Source organism: Mustela putorius, unplaced genomic scaffold (genome assembly GCF_011764305.1).
Source record: "Mustela putorius furo isolate JIRA1106 unplaced genomic scaffold, ASM1176430v1.1 tig00000997_pilon_pilon_pilon, whole genome shotgun sequence".
Lineage (NCBI taxonomy): Eukaryota > Metazoa > Chordata > Mammalia > Carnivora > Mustelidae > Mustela > Mustela putorius.
The window spans coordinates 5226082-5248547 of NW_025421527.1; the positions used below are offsets into that span (position 1 = coordinate 5226082).

The following is a 22466-nucleotide window of genomic DNA, read 5'->3' on the forward strand; positions in this document are numbered from 1 at the left end:
CACCGTGAGGGCACGTGCACAAAGTCCAGGGACCTGCTGGAAGCGCACACGCAGGGCCACCCCCGAATGAGGCCGCGGGCGGGGCGGTCGGAGGCGAATGGCCAGGCGCACGGCCCCCGCACCCCCAGGACCGTCCGCCCAGAGCCGCGCGGGGGGAAGCTGGGGGGCCTGGGCGCGCAGGGGCGGGGCCGGGCGCGCGGGAGGGGGCCGATCCGGGGGCGGGGCCGATCCGGGGGCGGGGCCGATCCGGGGGCGGGCGCGCTCGGCGCCCCTGGGGCGGCTCTCGGGCGCCCCCTGCAGGCCGCCTGCTGTCGTGCGTGCGGCGCGGCGGCGGCCGCTGGCGTGTGTCCCCGTGTCCGTGTGTCCCAGTAGGGCGCGTGTGCCGGCGCTGGCCAGTCCGCCCCTGCCTCCCTTCAGCTCTGACGCGGCCTCCGTGAAAGCACCCTGGGAGCTCCTCCGTAACCCACAACCCTCCCCTCCTCCTGTCCCCACTGCGCCCCGAAGGCGCACTTCTCGAACTCTAAGGGCAGCAAGCCTATCTCTGCCCCGTCGGGCCGGTCGGGCTCTCGGAAGCCCGCGCGGGGCAGGGCACGAGCCGAGAACGCATGCAAGCGCGCGCCTGTGCGCGTCTGGCGCGGTGGGGCCGCTCTGTGCGCGCCGAAGCCTGAGGGGGCCCTCGTGGCACGTAGCGGAGGCCTGGATCCTGTAGGCCTGCTGGTCCCTCCAGCTTTGTCACCCACGAGCCACCTGCACAGGGCTGCGTGACCCCGGGACAAAGTGCAGAGCAGCCCTCACGTGGTGTGGTCACTGTGGACCCAGGGTCAGCCCCAGGGCTTCTCCTCTTTGACCTCATTTGAGGTCAAAACTTTTGGATAGGACAGGGGCTGCTTTGGGGCACCAACCGCACTGTCTGTTAGCTCCTCCAGGCTTGGCTCTCTGGGATTCTGCTCCTCCCAAAAGGTCTTTGAATGAGATTGAAATCCCCAGGCCAACCTTAAACATCCCATGTCCCTCCCCAAGCCACAAGCACAAGGCCGATCCCTAAAGTCTACTACATTCCCTCTGGTTACATCTTTCAACTATCTTTATTTGTTCTGTCTTCTATAAACAGAGCCTAGGATCCCAGGCTCATTCCTCTTGTAAGTCCTTCCTGCTATCTAACCTCTTTCTGTTCCACTCAGAGTCTGAGGGTCAGGATGGAGGTTAGTGGTTACGGCTCAGCCCTAGTAACCAACTGAATCGGACTGCCAGCTCTGCTGCCCACAAGGGTTTTAGCCCCAGACGAAGCATATCAGGCAGGGTTCCATCAGAAACCGAGGGCTCTCTCAAATCAGATACACTGAGTAATGCTTGCTAACAGGATTATATCCCACGATGTGCACAGATGCTGCTAAACCCCCAGAGATACAGCATTACATAACAGTGGGCTTAGTACCACCTTTAGGAGCCCAGAGCATGGGGAGAGAATGGGTCCTAGAATCTGGAGAGGGTCCCTGGCAGGAGCTGTGACCTCCAACAACCTGGCTGCCAGAAGGAGAGGGAAAAAGCCCAGCCTTCCTCCCCTCTTGCCTCATCTTCTACTGGTGCCCTTGGCCAAGCCCAACAGAAGCCCTGGGCAAGGCCTTCAGCCTCCCAGCCCCAGACAGAGTGGACAAGGTGGAGAAAGGATCTGGAGTGGCAGAAGACGCCTCGCCCACTGTCCTAGCCTCAGCTCCCTCGCTGTCAAACCGGCTCTCCGTCCCCCTTTCCTTCCCGGTTGTCATGGTGATAGAGAAGCTGCGCGGGAGATGTAGAACACTGTCCCAGCCCGCCACAAGTGCTCGGTGGACAGGTCCTACTGTCTGCCTGTTGATTCTGATTGATTGGCATCTTGAACGTAGCCTTCCTAGAACTGAAACCTTGTGTGTTTCCGCTGCGAACCTGTCCTTCCCCGGGTCTCAGTAAGTGGCACTGCCATCTCCCCAGCTGATCGCACCAGACCAGCGCCCTCCAGGGGATGGAAGCCTCCCTCCCCCGCTCCCCGATCTGTCCCTCTGCCCTTCTCCGATCTGTCTCCCTCTCACTGTGCCTACTGCTGCCATTAGGCTGTCGCCTGCTGCCTACATCACTCCTGCAGCCTCCGGTCTCACTGCTGCTCTATGATCTCCACCTGCCAGCTGGAGGGATCTAAAGCAAGTGCTGGGTATTGTCAGCCGCTGGCTGAACCTGGTGCCCTCCAAGTTCCTGCTTCCAGTGTCCAGCCTCACAGGGACAGCGCCCGCGCGCTCCCGGAGCCTGCCGCCTGCTCCCCGCAGGCCCCCGTCCCACAGCAGCCTTCTCTCTCTGTCGCACTGGGCCTTTTCCTTCCTCAGAGACGCCGCAGACAGACCCCTAACCCCACAGAAAACTGCTCCCTTCAAGTTGTCCCCACCAGATCCTTCTAGTCCTTCCAGTGTCAGCGGAGATACTACCCCATGTCAGAGGCCTTCCCAGTCCGCCTCATCTACAACACGGGTCTCTCTCTTCTCCCAGGTGGCTCTGCTGTTCTGCGCCCCGGTCAAGTCCCGTCCTTCACAGCACTTACAAAGCTTGTGCTTATGGGCACACCTGGGTGGCTCAGGCCGGGATCTCAGGGTTGTGAGATCACAGATCCCTGCTTCCAGCCCGGGCTCAGGGCTCAGCAGGGAACCGGCTTGAGATTCTCTCCCCCTGCCCCTCCCCTCACACACATACAAGAGTGCTCTTTCTCTTAAAAAAAAAAAAAAAGAAAAAGAAAAGAAAAGAAAACCTTAGGGGTAGCTGGGTGGCTCAATGGGTTAAGCCTCTGCCTTCGGTTCAGGTCATGATCCCAGGCTCCTGGGATGGAGCCCCACATCAGGCTCTCTGTTCAGCGGGGAGCCTGCTTTCCCCTCTCTCTCTCTCTGCCTACCTGTGATCTCTCTGTCAAATAAATAAACAAAATCTTTTTAAAAAGAGAAAAGAAAAAGAAAACCTTACAAAAACACCAAGTTTGTGATTGTATGTTCATTGTTTTGGTGCTTGTTTTATTTATTTATTTTTTTAAGGTTTCTATCTATCATCTCTTATTCCCAACTTGGGGCTTGAACTCAGGACCCTGAGATCAAGAGTCGCACACTCTTGCTACTGAGCCGGCCAGGTGCCCCTGCGGTGCTTATCCATTGTCAGTGTCCCCACACTGGAAATCCCTTAGAAGGATAAAGGCCCTGTTTTGCTCATCATTGCCTCCTTGGGACCCGGAAGAATAGGTGTTCAGCAAATACTGGCCAGCGAGCGAACGGGGTCTGTGTGACAGTGGCAGTGATGCTGTCAAAAGCCTTCCAGAGAACCCCACCACATTCTCACGGGGCTGCCTTCCCCTTCCTTCAGGCTCCAGTCCCCACCGTCACCCCCTCCTTCCTACGTTGATCTCGGACTAACTTCAGCAAAGTACAAAGGAAAGGGGGCCGTGTACCAAAATCTCTATTCAGGCTGATGACAGCGTGAATGAATTGGAAACTTATCAGAAAAAATGGATGACAGAGGGGGTATGCCAGAAGATGGGGCGGTGAGCCAGCAAGTTGGGGGGCGGGACTCTGTGGCCACAGGGACAGCCCACTGGGTGTGCCCCTTCTCTTTTCTCTGTCTCCCTTAGATAAGACCAGCAGTTCGGTCCTCTTGCCCCCTCTCTCCACAGCCTCTCGCTTTGTAAGCATGTCCAGCCAGGAGAACATACACGCCCAAGAGTTTTGCTCAAGGATCTCTAAGTCCCAAAGGGACTTAGCAAAGTCCATCCTGATCGGGGCTCCAGGAGGTAAGGAAAGGGGAAGCCAGGGGCACCTGGGTGGCTCAGTGGGTTAAAGCCTCTGCCTTCGGCTCAGGTCGTGATCTCAGGGCGCTGGGATCGAGCCCCACATCAGGCTCTCTGCTCAGAGGGGAGCCTGCTTCCCCCTCTCTCTGTCTGCCTCTCTGCCTACTTGTGATCTCTCTCTCTCTGTCAAATAAATGAATAAAATATTAAAAAAAAAAAGGGGGGGGGAATCAGTGAACAGGGTGGGGAATGAGGGTAGAAGTCAGGAGCGGGGGTGGGACACACATGACCAATGTCTGCTGCTGGACAAGAGGGCCTCAGTGGTGGGGGTGGGGGTCTCTGCTCACTGGAGTGTCCCCTGTGTTCAGTTTTGGGCTCTGGTCTGAGCCTCTTCTCTGCCTCTGTAGGCGGGGCTGGGGGGGGGTGCTTGTCCTGCAGCCTGGGAGCCACGAGGCACTCCCGTGCTGCCTGGACTCTGGCCCCTGGTCGTGACATTTTAACCAGCAGAAAGGACCGCTCCCTTGGCCCGGCGTGCCTCTCGCAGCCGGACAGCGTGGAGCAGACCCCCAGGGACAGGGGCTCAGGGCCATGGAGGGTATGGCTGGGACCGAGCCTCCTCAGGGCGGGGCCGGGGCAAGCCACAGGGATCCTAGGACTGGAGCGGCATTGAAAGGACTGGGGAAACTCAGAGGAGGGGGTCCGGAAGCCAGCCAATTAGAAGGAAGAAAATGCGGAGCTTAGGAAAGGGGACAGGGCAAGCGTGAGCAGCAGCTCCAGACTAGAGCAAAGGGCTGAGGCTGTGGGAAGGCAGCAGCTGAAGGGCAGGGGTCGGGGCTGGGAGGGCTCGGAGAGCTGGCTGGTCAAGAGCCAGAGCCTAGAGCCCGCCAGGCCTGGATGTGAAGCCCGTCTCTTGGATAACGTCTGTGTAGTGCCGTCTTCTAGGAAGGGCTCCGTGAAACCTGGCTCGGACAGAGGGGACTTGGAGTGTGCTGAGGTGAAGGGAGTGGGGTGTGGCAGCGGCCCACACAGCCCTCTTCCACTGCAGGGCCAGCGGGGTACCTGCGGCGGGCCAGCGTGGCCCAGCTGACCCACGAGCTGGGCACAGCCTTCTTCCAGCGGCAGCAGCTGTCGGCCGCGATGGCAGACACCTTCCTCGAGCACCTTTGCCTGCTGGACATTGACTCGGAGCCCGTGGCAGCCCGCAGCACGAGCATCATTGCCACCATCGGTGAGTGCCCCCAGCCCAGAATCAGAGAAACCCTCAGAGGATCCCGCGAGGGTTTCTCAAGATGCTTCCCCACCTGCTGTCTCTTCTGAGACCACTCTGTGTTTAACAGAGTCATTCATTCAGCAAATACTGGTGGGGCGTCTGGTAGCCAAGGTTTGGGTCCCTGGGAGCTGATCGGTCATGTAAACAAAGATCCCCAACTTGAGGGGCTGACTGTCTAGCTGGGGGAGACAACAAATGCCACACATACTAACTTAAAAAGAAAAAGATTGTTTAATATGTGAGAAAGTGGTAAGAACTATAGACGCAAGGAACACAGCATTGCAAGGGGCAGTAGAGGCTCGAGGTTGTTCAGAAAATTAGATCTGAGCAAAGGCGTGAAGGAGCTGAGGCCGCGCTCAAGTTTGGGGATTGGGTTCCAGACAAGGAAGCGGCCAGTGCAAGGGCCCCGAGTCGAAGAGGCTGGAACCATTAGAAACCACCTGGGGGAAAGAGTAGCAAAATGAAAACATTGTAGGGAGTAGATCAGGGCTTACAAGCCATTCTTAGAGTTTGAGTTCGGTTTTCCTCGGAGAAGTGGGAGAGGGCTGCCAGTGCTGGGAGAGTGACTCGCTCTTATGCTGTGACGGACCGCCTGGGAAGAGCTTGGGGCAGCCCTGGGGCCAGGGCAGGAATGGCTGCGGTGACATTTCTGGCTCAGACCAGGTGCGGGGGCAGTGGCGGTGGTCAGACGGCATCAGATTCCGAGTGCATTTGGAAGATGGAGTTGTTGGGATTTCCAGATGGTTTGCATGGGGAGGGGAGCAGAGAGGGGCCCAAGGCTTTCAGCGTGAGGCACTAGAAGGACGCATCATCAACGGAGCAGCAAAGATCTTCGTGCAGAGGTTTCGGGCGGAGGAGATCAGGAGCTGGGCTTCGCACATGCCGTTTCAGATGTGATCAGATACACAAGTCTGGGTTTGGGGCAGAGGTCTGAGCTGGAGATACCCATGTGGGAGTCATCAGCATGTAGATGGTACTTAAAGCCCTGAAACTAGGTGAGACCACCCAGAGAGCGAAGGGGAAACGACAGAGGGAGAATGAGGCAGCTAGTGTGGGGGGCGGGGTGGGGAAGCCCTGCGCGCCGGTGAGGGAGGCGCGGCCAGCGCGGGGTCCGGAGCTGTGGACCCGCCGGCCGGGGTGCGCACCGAGAAGCGATCCCTGCATCCAGCCGCGGCGCACAGGTTCTTGGCGACCCCGGCAGGAAGAGCGGCAGCAGAGAGGCCCGCGCCGGGCGGGAGGGAGAGCCCGGGAGAAGCGGGCCGGAGCGAGGCCGGAGCCGCGAGCGCGGAGGGTCCTGGGGCTCGGGCTCTGTCATGACGAAGGAGCCGCGGGGTCCGTGCTGACGGCCGTGACCGACAGCGGGGCGCCCGCTGGGGCCACAGGCCGGCGCCGTGCCCACTCGGCCTTCCAGCAGCTGAGAAAGGGGCCTCACGCGCTGGCCTTGGGCAGGGACTGGAGGCGGGTCCGGCGGGCCCCCAGCGGCGAGGCCAGCTCCGCCGCTCCGCCGTGCGTACGGCCTCTCCGCTCTGCGGGCCCAGACGGACCCCAGATGCCCTCACCGGGCACGGTACCTCCTGCCGTGCCCCTCACGCGCCGGGGGGCTCCCCCTCCGCCGCGGCCACCCGCTGCCCACACGGCCGGCGCAGCCGCGCGCAGGACGCCCGGCCCCGGGCCCCGCACGCCCCCGGGCAAGCAGGTGCTGGCTGACCTGTGCGCGGAGGTCGCGCCGGAGTAAAGGCCGGGCAGCGGGGCGGCCGCGGACGGGCAGACGTTGGTCTGAGCGGCCTCCCCGTCCCCGCTGCAGGGCCGGCCTCGCACGCGGTAGACCGCCTCAAGGAGATGATCAAGGCCGGGATGAACATCGCGCGCCTCAACTTCTCGCACGGCTCCCACGAGGTCCGGGGCGGGGCTGAGGGGAGGGGGCGGGGCTAAGCTCGCCGGCGGCCGGGGGTGGTGGGGGTCCTGGCCGCCTTCCCCAGACGTCGCTGCCCGCTCCCCCCAGTACCACGCTCAGTCCATCGCCAACATCCGGGAGGCGGCGGAGAGCTTTGCGACTTCTCCGCTTGGCTACCGGCCGGTGGCCATCGCCCTGGACACCAAGGGACCGGAAATACGCACCGGCGTCCTGCGGGGGGTGAGAGTCGACCCCGCGCCGCGGGCTTCCCGGGGTGACCCCTGCTGTGCGAGGGGCGGGACGGGGGCGGGGCACGAGGCGGGTCTCAAGGCCACTCTGGCCCCGCCCCTAGGGCCCGGAGGCCGAGGTGGAGCTAGTGAAGGGCTCCCGGGTGCTGGTGACGGTGGACCCGGCGTTCCGGACGCGGGGGGACGCGAGCATCGTGTGGGTGGACTACCCCAATATTGTCAAGGTCGTGTCGGTGGGGGGCCGCATCTACATAGACGACGGGCTCATCTCCCTCCAGGTCAAGAAAATCGGTGCGGATGAGCCTTTGCCCCAGCCAAGCGGGGACACGGGCATACTCCCTTCCCTGGGTCCCCTAGCCCGGTAGACCCGCTGCCCTCTCCCCTGGCCAGCACCCTTCCCCTCCTGTCCCCCGAGCTCCTGGGGTCCAGACTTGTGGGCTCAACCCTGGCGGGGGGGGGGGGGGGCTGGACTGCCGGGTTTATCTCTTGGACAGACGTCCACCCGGGGCCTGTTCCGTGCGCAGGCCTGGCCGAGGGTGGAGAGACACTAGGACGTGGGTTCCTGATCTCCTGGGGTCCCAACACCTGGGCTCCCTCTCCCGGACCGTGCCCCTGGCTCACCCCTGACCTGAGCGGGCTCTTTCCATGCCTGCAGGTCCAGATGGGCTGGAGACCCAGGTGGAGAGCGGCGGCCTCCTGGGCAGCCGGAAGGGTGTGAACTTGCCAGGTGCCGAGGTGGACCTGCCCGGACTGTCTGAGCAGGACGTTCTGGACCTCCGTTTTGGGGTGCAGCATAACGTGGACATCGTCTTTGCCTCCTTTGTGCGGAAAGCCAGCGACGTGGCCGCCATCCGGGCTGCTCTGGGGCCCGAAGGACGTCACATCAAGATCATTAGCAAAATTGAGAACCACGAAGGCGTGAAGAAGTGAGGCTTGGTTTTTGTCCCTCGCAGGCCCTAGCCCTCCCCACCACCCTCCTCTTCTCCAGTCTTCCTCTCCCTGGAATCTCCTGGCTCTTCCCCAGCCCTGACTCCCCCAACCGCTCAGGTTTGATGAAATCCTGGAGGTGAGCGATGGCATCATGGTGGCGCGGGGTGACCTGGGCATCGAGATCCCAGCCGAGAAGGTTTTCCTTGCCCAGAAGATGATGATCGGACGGTGCAACTTGGCGGGCAAGCCGGTCGTCTGCGCCACACAGGTCTGGAGTGAGCCCTCGGGGCCCCGGGCCTTCTCTGGGTGTTAGGGATGCCTGAGGGTGGGGACCCACACCTCAGGTCTAAGTACGCTCTGCTGTCCCGTGTTTGATCCTCAAACAACGAAGTTGGGAAGAGATTCTTTGAGCCTCATTTTCAGATAAGGAACCAGAATCGCATACTTTGTGACCATGACCCTGGCTTTCGGGGCCCTCTGAGGGTGGCAGAGAAGTAGCTGGGGCAGGGTCCCAGGTCAGATGGGAGTCTCTAGCTCGGATCCCCCGATGTCCCCCAGATGCTGGAGAGCATGATCACCAAGCCGCGGCCCACCCGGGCAGAGACGAGTGACGTGGCCAACGCTGTGCTGGACGGAGCGGACTGCATCATGCTGTCGGGGGAGACCGCCAAGGGCCTATTTCCAGTGGATGCAGTGAAAATGCAGCACGCGGTAGGAGCTCCGGGTGCCAGGGCCCCAAGCCCCTCCCATGCCCAGGACCCCGCCCCCAGCTGACTTCTGGGTGCTTGCAGATAGCTCGGGAGGCAGAGGCTGCAGTGTATCACCGGCAGCTGTTTGAGGAGCTGCGCCGGGCCGCACCCCTGAGCCGCGATCCCACTGAGGTCACAGCCATAGGCGCCGTGGAGGCCGCCTTCAAGTGCTGTGCGGCTGCCATCGTCGTGCTGACCACAACTGGCCGGTGAGATGGACCCTGACAACACCAAGACACAGCTTGGGCCAGGGGCAGGCTGGGATGGGCCCCAGGTTTGGGTTTTGTCTTGACGTAGGAGACAAAGAGCATCATTCTGTGGCACGAGGAGAGGTAGCTGGAGGCCAGGAGAGGCAGATCTTGGGGCATGGGGAAGTGCCCCAGTGAGCTCCAGGGGGCTGCAGGGCACCAGGACACTTTAGGGCCCTGCTTTTAGCCCACGAGCCCTGCAGTGCTGAGGTGTTGCAGAAGGGCCCAGAAGGCCTTAGTCCAGGTCTTTGCTCTGAAATCAGCTATGATCCCCTGCAGGTCTCCGTTTTCTCATGGGGTTTCAAGGATTAACAAGAGACATTTGTGAGTTAAGTACTAGGTCTAGGTACCTTCTCAGAAGGGCTTTATGCCTCTCAAGAAACTTCTTATTATCTGCTCTGCTCTATCCTTCATTGTCTCTGATCTGCCTTGTGTGGTGAGGAGAGTAGGCCCTCTTATGCCCATTATACAGGTGGGAAAATCAGGGCCCCGAGGACTATGATCGATCACGCAGGGCCACACAGCTTGTTTGCAACTCCTGGGTCCCGAAACCCAAACCCGTTTCCTGGTTCCACCCCCTTTCCCGGTTCTGAGATCTTCTCCAACCCCTTCAGCTCAGCACAGCTGCTGTCTCGGTACCGACCTCGGGCAGCGGTCATTGCTGTCACCCGCTCTGCCCAGGCTGCTCGGCAGGCCCACCTGTGCCGGGGGGTGTTCCCCTTGCTCTACAGTGAACCTCCAGAGACCATCTGGGCGGACGATGTGGATCGCCGGGTCCAATTTGGCATTGAAAGTGGTGAGCCGTCTATGTTTCCTACCCTCTGCTCTCCCGGCCCTGGACTGGCATCTTCAGTCTCCTGACCTCACCTTCCACACCCACTCAAAGAGCCTTGCCTCTCTCCTCTGGTGCCAGAGTCTCTCTGAGAGGTTCACAAAGACACAGAGATGTCCTGGCCTCCGGGGTTCGGGGGACAGGCTGGGGAGGAGGCAGGGGCCGGGGGGCATGTTGGGGAGGGGGGCAGTAGAGGAGAGGTCAGCCTGGCTGCTGCCCGCACAGGCGGCCAGAGTAAGAGGTGAGAGCCCAAGGGGGAGCCGGGCCCCCATCCCCAGGCTGGAACGAAACTGATTTCCTGACTGATCATACGCCACCTCTTCTTCCAGCATAGCCACAGAGGTGGACAGTGTGGCTCATTAGCCGCACAGCCCATGCCAGCCCGGGACACACCTGCTCTAGCGTCGTGCAGGGGTTGCGGTCCCCACAGCATCACCAGGGCCCCTCAGGGCTGCCCTGGAGGAGATGGAGGGCGGTGGCCACTTCTCACAACAGGGCTGGCCACCGTCCCTCAGTGTCTGACTGTCACCTTCTCTCTGCGCCCCTGCCAGGAAAGCTCCGCGGCTTCCTGCGCGTGGGGGACCTGGTGATCGTGGTGACAGGCTGGCGACCTGGGTCTGGCTACACCAACATCATGCGAGTTCTGAGCGTATCCTGAGACACCCTGCAAGCCAGCCCCCTCCCCCCACAGACCCCCTGCCCGGGCCACACTTGCTCCCTGCCCCTTCATGCAGGCCCTGGAGGGCTGTGTCCAGAGCAGCACAGGACATCTGGCAGCAGTAGCCCCTGCGCCCCGAGCTCTCAGCTGGGCCCTAAGATGCTCTGATCCCCTAATCCTAGCTTAGCTGGTTAATTCGATTCCCCTGGGCTTCCTGTACGGTGGGGGGGGGGGTGAGGCGAGGGGCATAGGGCAGTCCCCACAAGATCACTATCGTGCATTCTGATATTCTCTGATGTGGCCCCCATGACGATCTGAGCACCCCCCTGCCCCGGGGACAGCTCCCCCTCTTCCTCCATTGTGATGGACAGTGACATCGAAGCGCCACCCTTCTGGGGAAGCGAGGCTGGATGAGCACCGGGGAGCCTGAGACGGGGGCGGGGCTCATCTCCACAAGCTCTGTGGGCTTTGCAGGCCCCTCCCTGCCCACCTCAGGCCTTGCTTCCCGATGCCCTGCGGCCTTGTCCTGCACCAGAAACTGCTTCATGCTGTGCTCCCCCACACCAAACAGGAGCCCAAACGAGTAGCTCTATTTTCCTTTTCAACCCAGCTGTTTGGGAGCAATGATAACCCCAGGACACTCTACTCAAACAGAAAGATTTCGGGTCCTGGTCCCCATTCGCTGATACTGTAGAACAGACATGGGGACAGAGGACAGGGGCAAGAGACTTCTCTTGGTACTGGCGCGTCTACCCTTCCCCAGCCTCGGATACCTCGGGTCCTCCCCTCAGTCTTGCACCAGCAGTAAACTCAGAGGGGCTAAAACCCCTAAAAGTAGCAAGAGTCCTCCCCGCCCGCTGGGGTAGCTCTCCGGCCACTCCCTAGGTCGCTCCCTAGGTTGGGAGAAGGCTAAGGATTGCTGCCCGGTGCTGGCGCTGAGCCAGGACCACAAGAGCTGGCATGGGGGCCCTGCTCCTTCCTCTGTCCCTATAAGGAGAAGTGGGGAGGGACGGATACCGGAAGGCTGAATAAGATGAACTAATGATGAATGAAACTAGCAAATGAATAAATACAATTATTATGTGATTGAATAATAATAAACAAGAAAGGACAGGAGGGAGGAAAGAAAGAAAGATGCCATCTGAGGATTTCAGCCACGTGCCCCTGCCTGGGGAGATCCAGGCCGGCACATAAAGAGGGAGGTGCCTACCACCCTTTAGCCTCGAGGGGGACCCCAGCGGGACTGGGGCACAGGGAGGAGACCCCCCCACCCCGTCTACAAAAAGTTCTAGCCCGGGGGCAGCTAATGCAAGGGACTTGACAGGAGACGAGTTCTCCGTTGGGGGGGTAGGGAGGGGGAGGACCCGCACATGGCAGTGAAGGCAGAGGCCCAGACTGGGGAGCCAAGATGTCTGTCGACAGCAGCAGAGGCACGGGGGGCTGACGGTGCCCAGCTGTGATGGGGACACAGAGCACAGACGCAGCCGACAGCACCTGCAGGGCCACTGGTGGGAAACAGAGACTTGTAGTTGCTTGGCAGTGACGGTGGTGGCAAGGGGCTGTGCTTGGTGAGTTGGGGACCTGGGCCTGAGCCTGCACCTGGCAGGACCATGCCCGGGGAACACCCTCCTCAGAGGCCTTGGAGTCATTGTACTTGGCAGTGAAGACCAGTTCTCGAGCGTAGTAGGCGCTCAGTACCTTGATGGTGGGCGAATGGGTTAGGAGGACCTCAGACAGGCTGCAGGGGGCCTGAGCTGAGGACAGAGACCATCTTCTTGGTAGCAAAGGGAGATATTTCCACAGGGCCACGTTTTAGGTCTCCATGGCCTTTCCCAAGAGGCCTCTGCCCTTGGGTACACACCGCTGCCCCCAAGAGCTCATTCAGGGCTTTCACATGTTGGCAGAGAGCTGGGGGCCCCGAGGGGCAGCTGGCTCAGGCACTGATGGCCTGGGGGGCTGGGCTGTCCCTGGAAGCTTGGCCAGGAGCCCTGAGGAGGACAGGCGTTCACTTCCTGAGCCTTTGCGCCCAGGAGAGCCGTCCCCGGCTGCCCGTTGAGGCAGAGAGGGTTGGGAGGCTGAGAGTGGGCGGCCCCGAAGTCCTAGTCGCCGTCCACCTCCCCCTGGGGGGGGACCCAGCAAGGACACCTGGGAGCGTCCGGCCCGGGACAGGCTGGCATGGAGAGTTCGGGCAGGTGGGACGGGCAGGCGGGAGGTAGAGGCCCACGGACCCCGGGCCAGCAGAGGGCCAGCTCGGACAGGCACTAGTGGGGAGGCTGGGGAGCCTGCAGAGCGTCGAGAGCGAGCAAGGAGGGCGGCCGGAGAGTCAGGGGAGAGGGGCAGAGGGCCCCGCTGGTGGGTCAGGGCGATGGCCACACTGGAGGTCACTGCGGCTGCCTGCAGGGGCGCGTGCACCAGTGGCTCCCACAGCACCGGCTTCCCGCTGAGCCGGGCTCCTGTGCCCGGGGCTAGGCCCCGAACGCCCCGGGCCATGTCCCTGTCGTGTTGCACCAAGTGCTGCTCCATGGTACCCCCGCTGCTCCCTGGACTGGGCTCAGAACGCTTCCGCTGCAGCACGGAGTTCTTCTTGCCTAGACGGGGTCCCAGCGGGAGGGGGAGGAGAGGGAAGGAGTCCAAGCGGAAGGTCGGGTACCGGAGAGCAGGAGGAGGACCGCGGGGGGGGGGGGGATGGAGAAAGAGGGTCAGGGCCCAGAGTACAAGAGTACATATCCGAGATGGTGCGGGTTGGGGACAGGTACTCGGGGAAGGAGGACTCTCCACACGGGGACTCGGGGCCACATCTCCAGGGGCAGGAGACACTGAGTGACAAGGACAGTAAGGCACGGTGTTGAAGGTCTCCTGGGGGCATCTGCTGAGAACAGGGTGGGCTGGGGTGTGACGCTGATGCCCTAGAGCCCGGACCCTGGGAGGCAGGGGTGCCTTGCTATAGGGTGGGGCGGGGGTACAGCCAGGACCCCAGGGGCAGGCAGGCCAGCCTCACCGATACGGCGCAGCCGATCCACGGCCACCGTCTCGAAGGCCCGCCGCATCATGGGGAACTCCTCCAGCACCGCGTTGAAATGGTCCACGCTGAGCGAGTAGAGGCGGCAGTAGGTGTCCGCCCGGACACTGGCTGTGCGTCGGCCCCGCGTCAGCAGACAGATCTCTGTCCGAGGTGGGAGAAGGTCCTCAGAACCACCGGCTCCTCAGGCTCCTCCCCACCCACACCAAGGTCCCTAAACACCCCAAGGATTGTCTTTCTCCGCACAGGCGACGTTACAATCCCTCACACTCTCTCCAGACTGAAGCTGATTAACGGTGGGTCTTTCCGGCCTGGTGATCCCGCTCCACTTAATTCATACCCACTCCCCTGCTCTGGCCCAAGGGGAAGGCCAGGGGCAGCGGATGAAGTCCAAGGGCAACCGAGGAAAGCATGCCCATGGGCAAAGGGCAACACGGCGGGGCCAGAGGGCAGCAGGTGGTTTGGGGTCCGAGACAGGGCAGAGGCTCAAGTGGCCCTGGGCAGCCTCTGGTGGAACGGCCCCCAGTGCCCCGGCCTGACCCTTGCATGGTGGCGTGGGGTGGCGTGGGGGCATATCCCCCGGGAGCTCCGGAACTCAAGCCCCTGGACCAGCTCTATTCCTGTCTTTCCGCCATCTCCTAAGGTCCTTGGGTTTCACTGCTTTGGGGTTCGACAAGGCCCACTGGCCCAAAAATTGTGAAGCTGGCCACGCACCAGACTCCCTTAGAAGGCGAGTTAGAGCCGTGGAGCCCCAGGCCCCGAGACTCTGGGTAAGCAGGCCTGGGGATTCTGCACACAGCCAGGCAGGGACCCTGATCCAGGGAAGCAATCGCCCTCTGGCTTCTGCTCCAGTCCCCCCAACCTCCCCGAGGCCTGCTGACCCCCAAAGTAGGATCCGTCAGTGAGGCGGGTGTCCCGAGCGCCGCGCGCCAGCACACTGAGCAGCCCATGCTGGATGAAGTACATCTTCCTGCCCACGGAGCCCTCACGCACCACGAGGTCCCCCGGCTGGAAGACCTCAAAGCGCAGCTTGGTGAGCACGGCCGTGACGAAGCTGGGGTCAGCGTGAGCGAACAGCGGCATGTGGGCCACCAGGCCCCGGCACGTGAAGTTGATGATCTCCTGGACAGGGGAGGGGCCTGTCAAGCTGGAGGTGCCCCCTGCGCCGAGGTGCCCCCCTTGAGCTCATGCATTCCCAGAGGCCCCACCCCTGGGGCCATGGTCTGCCAAAGGACAGGGACTCTGCAGTCAGCCTGGGACAAGCCCTAAGCTCCTGCCTTCCAAGCTCTCCCATAAGCCCCTGCAGGACCGTCCCCCCAAACAGAGATCTCTGCGGCCCCTCCCCGTAAGACCTTCCAAAAAGACCCTAGTCCCCATAAGCCTTCCCCAGTCCTGGCTCTGACGAGGTCCTCCGCAGGCCCCGGCCAGCAGGCCTAGCCCGGAGGGCGCCCCACAGGCCCCACCCACCTCCCGCAGCGGCTCGCTCAGCTCCCCCAGGATGCTCTCCTCGTCGAACATCTTTCCCTGGTAGCGGTGCTCGTAGTAGTCATGGATGCGCTGCCGGGTGTCGGCCGGCAGCTTGTGGAAGGACATGTACTGCTCCACCTGCTTGTACTGGAGGGCCAGCCAGAGGCCCGTGGGCGGCGGTCACAGCCGGTGCAGGGCAGGCCGCGGGTCAGGGGGGCGGGCACGTGGAAGGATGACCACAGGCACCGGGCAGATCCAGAGGGGTGAAACAGAGACACGAGGGCAGACGGCCGGCCATGGGGAAGACACACGGCACAGTCCCAGGAAAACCCAGACGTGGGCAGACAAAGGTCCAAGGACAGGGACATAGGTCCAAACAAGGAAACAGTTACACACGGGGGCATGGCACAAAGGGACACAAGGCAGGGAAGGGACATGGAGACCCAACAGGGGCATGTGTCAGAATCGGCCTCAGGCGGGGCTGTCCCCCGCTCTGCCGGGCCGCCATGCCCACCCCTTCCTTCTCCCGCCCCTGCTGACCTTCTCCTGGTACTGACGCCGGGAAGAGTCCAGGGACTGGATGAGCGCCGTGGCGTGGCCGATGAACATGGCGTAACAGGTGGCGCCCACGGTCATGCTGAGCATGGTCAGCCAGACATCGGGCGCGCCCACAGGCGCCTGCTGCCCGTACCCGATGCACAGCATGTGGCTCATGGCCTTGAACAGGGCGTGGGAATACTGACGCCCCCACGAGTGGTTCTGGAGGGCAGAGTGCGTCACCCAGCTAGGCGCCTCAGTCTCCTCCTGCACCCTCCATCCTTGGGTCCTTCCGCCTGCCCCCCCCACTTGGTTCTGGGGGCTTCCGGGGCAGACGCGGCCTCTCCGCAGCAGGAGGAGCCCTCCGTGGCTGCTCCCCACAACAGGAAAGCACCTCCTCTAGGTAGCCCCCCCTTCTCACCCCCCCACCTCCTTACTCTATCGTCTCCCGCCTCCTGACCCTGGTGTTTGGGCGGAAGAGCCCAGAGAAGGCCCACAAGCGACAGAGCTGCGGGGAGTCCTCACCACCATGTGGTTGATGGCGACCCAGCAGTCGGGAGGGAAGTCCTGCAGCATGGGGACCAGGAACTGCAGACAGCCGTCCCAGTGGCACAGCAGCAGCATCATTCCAATGAGGTTGCCGATTCGCACCACGGCACTGGCCAGGTCATAGGTCATGTGAAAGATCTGAGGAGTCCGAGCAGCGGCTGCTGTGGGCAGGACCCCCCCGGCCCCGCTGGTCCTCCTCTTCTGCCTAGCCCCAGCCCCCACGAATTTCCTTAAGCACGACTGTTATTCACTCCTACAGAGCCCCACAGCCCAACGGAAGTCAGCTGTGTTACTACGCTCATCTTACAGATATGGGAAATCGGTGCCGGTCCCATGCCCAGAATCAGTGTCACAGCAGAAACTCAAAAAACTCTACTGCACAAGCTGCCCAGGCTGTGCCCTCTGGGAGAGAGAAAGAGGGTGTTTCTCAGCGCAATGCCCCCAAGGCGTGCACGCAGGCGTCCACGCTGACAGCCCCCTTCCCCTCCCAGAACACTAGCGGAGAACTTGCTGGGCTCCAGGCCCTGTGCCAGGAGCTTTACCAGCTTTACTGCCTTGAATCCTTACAGCCTTCTCATACATAAGTCTATTTAACATCTTCATCTTACAGAAGAGGAAACCGAGTCTCCTATAGTAAATAGTCAAACGGGGTTAGGATCGCAGGCAATGAGATTGCAGGGCCCACTCTCTGAGCCACTGAACTCTGCCCCCTTGAAGCTGCAACTCCAGGCCCTCCCGCGTCCTGCTCCTCTCCCAGTCCCTCCTGCCCTGCCAGGGGCCAGCTAACCCGCAGGCCTTCCTCCGCAGCTGTGCTCCACCCTCCTCCCCTCAGGGGCGTGGGGGGCCAACCCCGCCCCCTCCCTCCCGCAGACCCTCCTTGTGCCTGCTTCTGCCCCACCATCTGGAGACAGCCCGCCCAGCCGCCTCCCCCCATGAAGTCACCAGGAGCCCCACCCATAGCGCAGTCCCTGCGGAGTCCGCGAACCCCCCTGCCCACCTCCCCGCCCCACCTCCTCCCACTGGTGGATGTAGCGGATGAGTCGGGAGAGGCGGAGCAGCCGCAGCAGGCTGAGGATCTTGGTGAAGCGTACGATGCGCAGGGCGCGCGCCGTCTTGTAAACCTCGGCGTCCAGTCGGGGCTCCAGCTCCACCACCAGGAAGATGTAGTCCACCGGGATGGACGAGATGAGGTCGACCAGGAACCAGGTGCGCAGGTAGCGCGACCGGATGGCCTGTGGGGCCAGCAGGATTTCAGCGCCCTCCTCAACCACAATGCCCGTGCGGAAGTTGAGCACCAGGTCGAGCAGGAAGAAGGTGTCGGAGAGGACGTTGAAGACGATCCAAGGCGGGGAGTTCTCCTCCTTGAAGAAGGTGATGCCCACAGGCAGCACAATGAGGTTCCCCACCATCAGCAGGAGCATGGTCAGGTCCCAGTAAAACCTAAGGTGGGGGCGGGACGGGGAGTGAGACCGCGAGGTTGCCCCAGCCAGACAGACAGCAGCGAGGCCGGCGCGGCCAAGGCTGGGGAACGTGATGACCCTTCACAGCTGGTGGGGGCAGAAGGTGGGACCACCATGTGGGAAAACAGTTTGGTATTATCTAATAACCTTACACATTTGCATTCCCTGCAACCCAGGGGTTCCATTTTAAGTAACTGACGCTCCAGGGAAGCATGTGGTCCAGGAGAGACACACAGGGTTGTCTGCAGCAGCATGAAATCTGGAATTAATCCGAAACGTTCATTGGTACAAAAATGTGGGTAACCAGACTAAACAGCGTGGAGTCATAGACAGTGATATACTCTTTCCCCGGGATGACCCACAGACACAGCCCACAGCACCAGTGCACCGCACTGCTCTAGCGCTCAACAAAAGAGAAAACAAAACGATACATACTGGGGGGTCCCACTTGCACAAACGTCAAACACAGGCAAGACTAAACTGCATTATTTAGAGATTTACAGAAAAGTGGCGAAACTATAAAAAAAAAGTAAGGATATGAGTGTCACAGAAATTAGAATAGTAGGTTAGGGCAGGGGTTGTGAGAGCAGTAAGGGAGCTTCTGGGTATGGGCAAGGTAGTCTCTCCTTGTTGGGCGGCTGTTACACACAGGAGTGTTTTGTGGTTATGTATACTTGAGTGTATGTACGTGCATACTTGAGTGTATGTTCGTGTATACTTGAGTGTATGTACGTGTGTGTGAGTCTTAAGCAGACTGAGTGTGGAGCCTGATGTGGAGCTCGATCTCACGACTCAGATTATGACCTGAGCCGAAATCAAGAGTTGGACACTTAACTGGGGGCCACCCAGGCACCCCAGCTATGGTGGCTTTAATTCCAGGACACACCTAATCACAGCATCACGTATTTTGAGTATATATGCAATAGAATATTCCAGCATACACTGTACCACTATGTAGAATGTCCACTGTATCTGTACCTCCTGGAAAGGTATCTCTACTGTATATATCCCTCTACACACACACGTATCTCTCTAACATGTATAATATATACGTAATGTCTTACCATGTACGTGCTTTATGTCACTATCGTTAAATATTTTTAAAGTTAAAAAAAGATAAAGTACCCTGTGCTAACCCCATAGCATTGTCGAAAACATACCCCCTGAGACAATGGATAAGACAGTGCTGTAGAAGCACTAGCTGGTTTTGTGACTCGCCCACCTTTTGTTCCTAGATTTCTCAAGAGGTTGCTGCTTCTTCCATCTCCAACTCTCTGCCCACTGCTGGTCTAGGACTTCACGCCCTTCCTGCCTCAACCCTCCTTCCCAACACAGCTGGACCCATGGTTCCTGGTTCTCTGCTGGGATCTGCTTGCCTATGTCCCTGGGTGGGGTGCTCTGTTCTGCTTTCTCTCTGAACTGAGCTTTTTAGGGATGGTCCACCCCCCACCCCAGCCCTTCAGACAGGGTTGCCTAGAGAGGCTCCATAGGAGATCTCCAGGCAGCAAAGCTTAAAGCTCTGCACTCCTTTCCTTCCCTAATCCCTCCATGCTGGCTAGCGCCCTGGCTGAGCCCAGGCAAGGGCACTGGCAGGAGAGGGCCACACAGCTGCGGTGGGATTGTGGGAAGAAGAGGTCAGGAGGAAGCTAGGTGAAGCCTTCATTCAGAGATCACTGGACCTTCTAGGGCCCCCATTAGCTATGGTGGTTTTTTTTTTTTTTTTAAGATTTTATTTATTTATTTGTCAGAGAGAGAGCGAGCGAGAGCGAGCACAGGCAGACAGAGTGGAAGGCAGAGTCAGAGGGAGAAGCAGGCTCCCTGCGGAGCAAGGAGCCCGATGTGGGACTCGATCCCAGGACGCTGGGATCATGACCTGAGCCGAAGGCAGCTGCTTAACCAACTGAGCCATCCAGGTGTCCCAGCTATGGTGGTTTTATTTCTATTTTTAAAGATCTATTTACGTATTTGAGAAAGAGAGGTGGGGGAGGGGCAGAGGGAGAGGAAGAGAGAGTCTTAAGCAGACTGAGTGTGGAGCCTGATGTGGAGCTCGATCTCACGACTCAGATTATGACCTGAGCCGAAACCAAGAGTTGGACACTTAACTGGGGGCCACCCAGGCACCCCAGCTATGGTGGTTTTAATTCCAGGACACACCTAATCACAGCATCAAACCAGGGCCCAGCCCCTTCTGAGTCTGACTACAAAATCAATCTTTTCAGCTTCCGAAAGAAACATGGGGGCTCCGAAATGCAGGCCTCCAGGAAGCCCCTCAGAATGTGTGCTTTCCGTCAAGGACAAATCCTTGAGCCCCTCTTCCTCCACCTCCTGGGCCACTGGAGAAATCCTGTACTGTGAGCCTGGGGAGGAGAGGCGAGGAGGGCTCGCCCAGCCGTGCAGAATCTTCACAGCCTGACTCACAGGCAGTCACAAGCCTAGCGGGTGATGCAGGAGAGAGGACAGGGAGGAAGCATGATAATAAGGGGGTAAATGGCTTCTGGGGTGACATCTGAGGGTGACGTGGAGGAGGGGAGGGAGACCACCGGAGGCTAGAACAGGTGCCCCGGTGAGGTGGGAATAAGGCAGTCAAGAGGGGAGAGGAAGGAACAATGGGAGAAAGAGGAGCATTTAGGGAGAGTGTGTGGTTGTGGACTCCAAGTGCTGTCCAGGTCTCCTACTGTGTTCCAGGCTCCTGATTCACGCCTCACCCTTCCTGCTCATTCTGCTCCCCACCTTACTGCTTTGGACACATCCTTGCCTCCTCCAAAAGCTGTCCTTCATTTTCCCCAAGGACAGGGCTGCTCTCCTCCCCTAGCGACCTTGATGTAGAGGTGCAGCCTGCTGGGGACTATGAAATAGCCCCACCTCCACCGTCCGTCCCTACGTCTCTCTGACAGTCACCTGCGAGGGCGGCGGTGCCCCAGCCCTGCTGCCTCCATCGCTCGGAGTCCCGGCCCTGCCCTGCGGGCATCCCGCCTTCAGTACCAGGGACAGCGACAAGAACGGCTGCTGCCCCCCGCCCCCCCCCCATCCTCCGGGTAGCCGGCCCTGCTGACCTGTGCGGGTGCTGCGGGTGCAAGTGCGAGGTGGGAGACACGGGAGCTCGGCTTCTCCCTCAGGCTGACCCCGAGCCGTGGAACATGACATAATTTCCCAGATCCCCAGCAGACAGGACTGCAGGAGGCAGTGGTCCCTGACTCCCGTAGATCGTGTAGTCCAGGGGGAGTGCCGGGTTCCCTGGTGTCTGCTCTGGTGTCAGGGCACCGAGGGCCTCCCTGCTGGGAATCCCTCGCCCAAGAATTCCCAGGCTAGATCGGGGGAAGTGACTCTGTCATCCCACCCCAGGACCCCTGGGCCGGAAATGGAGTGTCCGTGGAGGGGGGGCGGACCCTGCCCCCGTGTCGAGGCCCCTGGGGGTGGGCTCTGTGTCCCCCGCCCTCCTTGCCGGGCCCCCAGTACCGGAAGTCGCTGTAGGGGTGGATGATCCAAGCCCCCGCTGACTTGACCCTCTCCTGCTCGATTTCCACTGCTTTGTGGCTGCCAAACACGCGAAGGGAGAACTTGTTGACCGTGGGCTGGAGCAGCGTCCCGAGCCGCCTCCGCTTGGGCTCGGGCCCCGAGGCGGGCCCGGGGAGCAGTCCCGAGGCCGCGGCCGCCGGCGCGGGGGCAGCAGAAGGCGCCGTCTCCAGCTCAGGGGTCGCCAGTTCGTCGGCCCCCGTCCTCGGCCGCTGCTCTGCCTCCATGATGCCCGTTGGCTTACAGGCTTGGCCTCGTAGACCCGGCCGCGGCCATCCGGGACCCCGGCCCCTCCCCGAGTACGGGCTCCGAGCTGCCGGCGCGCCGGGCGGAGGGGGTGTGTGCGCCAGACTCGCCCGCTGGCTGCGGGCGGGCTGCGCGGCGCCCCCTGGCGGGAGCCGCCTCCGGAGGGGGCGGGGCCAACGAAGCCCGCCTCCTGGGAAGACTCCGGCGTGGGCGTGGGCGTGGCCTGGCAGGCGGGGGCGCAGCTCGAAGCGCAGGAGGAGGAGGAGGCGGCGGGGAAACGCGAGCCAAAGTCACGGAGGGGGCGTGGCCTAGCGTCCGTGGGGTTTTAGCCAATAAGCGCCAGGGAGGCGGAGCCGCCCGAGTGGCGGGAAAACCGGAAGGTAGTTGAAGGTCCCCAGGCGAGGCATTGGGGACCAGTGGAAGAGGCGGGAATGGCCGCTCTTACTCCCGGACTTCGGGCATTTCACCTTCTTTCTCAGCACTCTCCCAGGCATATTCCTTTCTTTCCGTCTCCTCCATCCCTCTCCCCCTAGTGTTTCATTTCCGAGGTCCACGCGCCAGCCTTCACCAAGAGTAACCCTACCCGTCACGGGGTGGACGCTGAGGACACAAAGATGAATACCCGGGTCCCAGCCACAAAGCCCGTCTCGCCCATGCCCGCATACACACACAAGAGCTAGAAGCTCCTAAACATCTCGAATTCCTCCCCTCGCTTTGATGGCGCTCCTGGGAAGCCGGGCCTCCGGTCGGTCGTGCTGAAATGCTGTGCTCTGCCTTGCCCCCAGCCCTCTGCAAATACTCTTCTGCGGGGCATTCCTGTCCAGCTCCTCCTGACGGCTGGCTCCCGGGGCATTCCTCTAGGAAACCCAGAAACACGTTGCCAAGTCTCCTTTTCCCAGCCGGGGTCTGGTCTAGGCTTCCTACAGCACGCCCGATGGCGGTGGCCACGAGGCTTTCTCTCCCACTGCACCCGAGGGCTCTGAAGAACAGGGGCCAGGCACCTGCCGGACACGCAGTCAGTGCCTGCTGCGCGCACGGACGGTCTGGGAGGGTGTTAGC

The 22466-nt window shown here is 61.1% G+C and overlaps 2 protein-coding genes across 3 annotated transcripts; one reads left to right on the top strand and one right to left on the bottom strand.

Moving 5' to 3' along the window:
• The first annotated feature begins 3643 nt into the window (after nucleotides 1–3643).
• On the top strand, nucleotides 3644–11702 carry PKLR (pyruvate kinase L/R). Of its 2 annotated transcripts, none has more exons than XM_004778580.3 (11): nucleotides 3644–3790; nucleotides 4833–5015; nucleotides 6862–6953; nucleotides 7060–7191; nucleotides 7304–7490; nucleotides 7855–8125; nucleotides 8247–8397; nucleotides 8688–8840; nucleotides 8921–9087; nucleotides 9741–9922; nucleotides 10510–11702. In XM_004778580.3, the coding sequence occupies exons 1-11, from the start codon at nucleotides 3691–3693 to the stop codon at nucleotides 10614–10616; spliced, it is 1725 nt and encodes a 574-aa protein (XP_004778637.1). In that variant the 5' UTR covers nucleotides 3644–3690; the 3' UTR covers nucleotides 10617–11702. The 2 variants fall into 2 exon arrangements, with proteins under 2 accessions (XP_004778637.1, XP_004778638.1); XM_004778581.3 differs by lacking the exon at nucleotides 3644–3790 and adding an exon at nucleotides 4275–4382.
• Nucleotides 11677–21578, bottom strand: HCN3 (hyperpolarization activated cyclic nucleotide gated potassium channel 3). Its single transcript, XM_004778579.3, has 8 exons — nucleotides 21105–21578; nucleotides 17199–17628; nucleotides 16165–16326; nucleotides 15643–15861; nucleotides 15103–15249; nucleotides 14517–14757; nucleotides 13615–13779; nucleotides 11677–13204 (listed from the first exon to the last, which is right to left on the bottom strand). Exons 1-8 carry the CDS (start codon nucleotides 21386–21388, stop codon nucleotides 12507–12509), a joined length of 2346 nt encoding a protein of 781 aa, XP_004778636.1. The 5' UTR covers nucleotides 21389–21578; the 3' UTR covers nucleotides 11677–12506.
• Nucleotides 21579–22466: the final 888 nt, after the last annotated feature.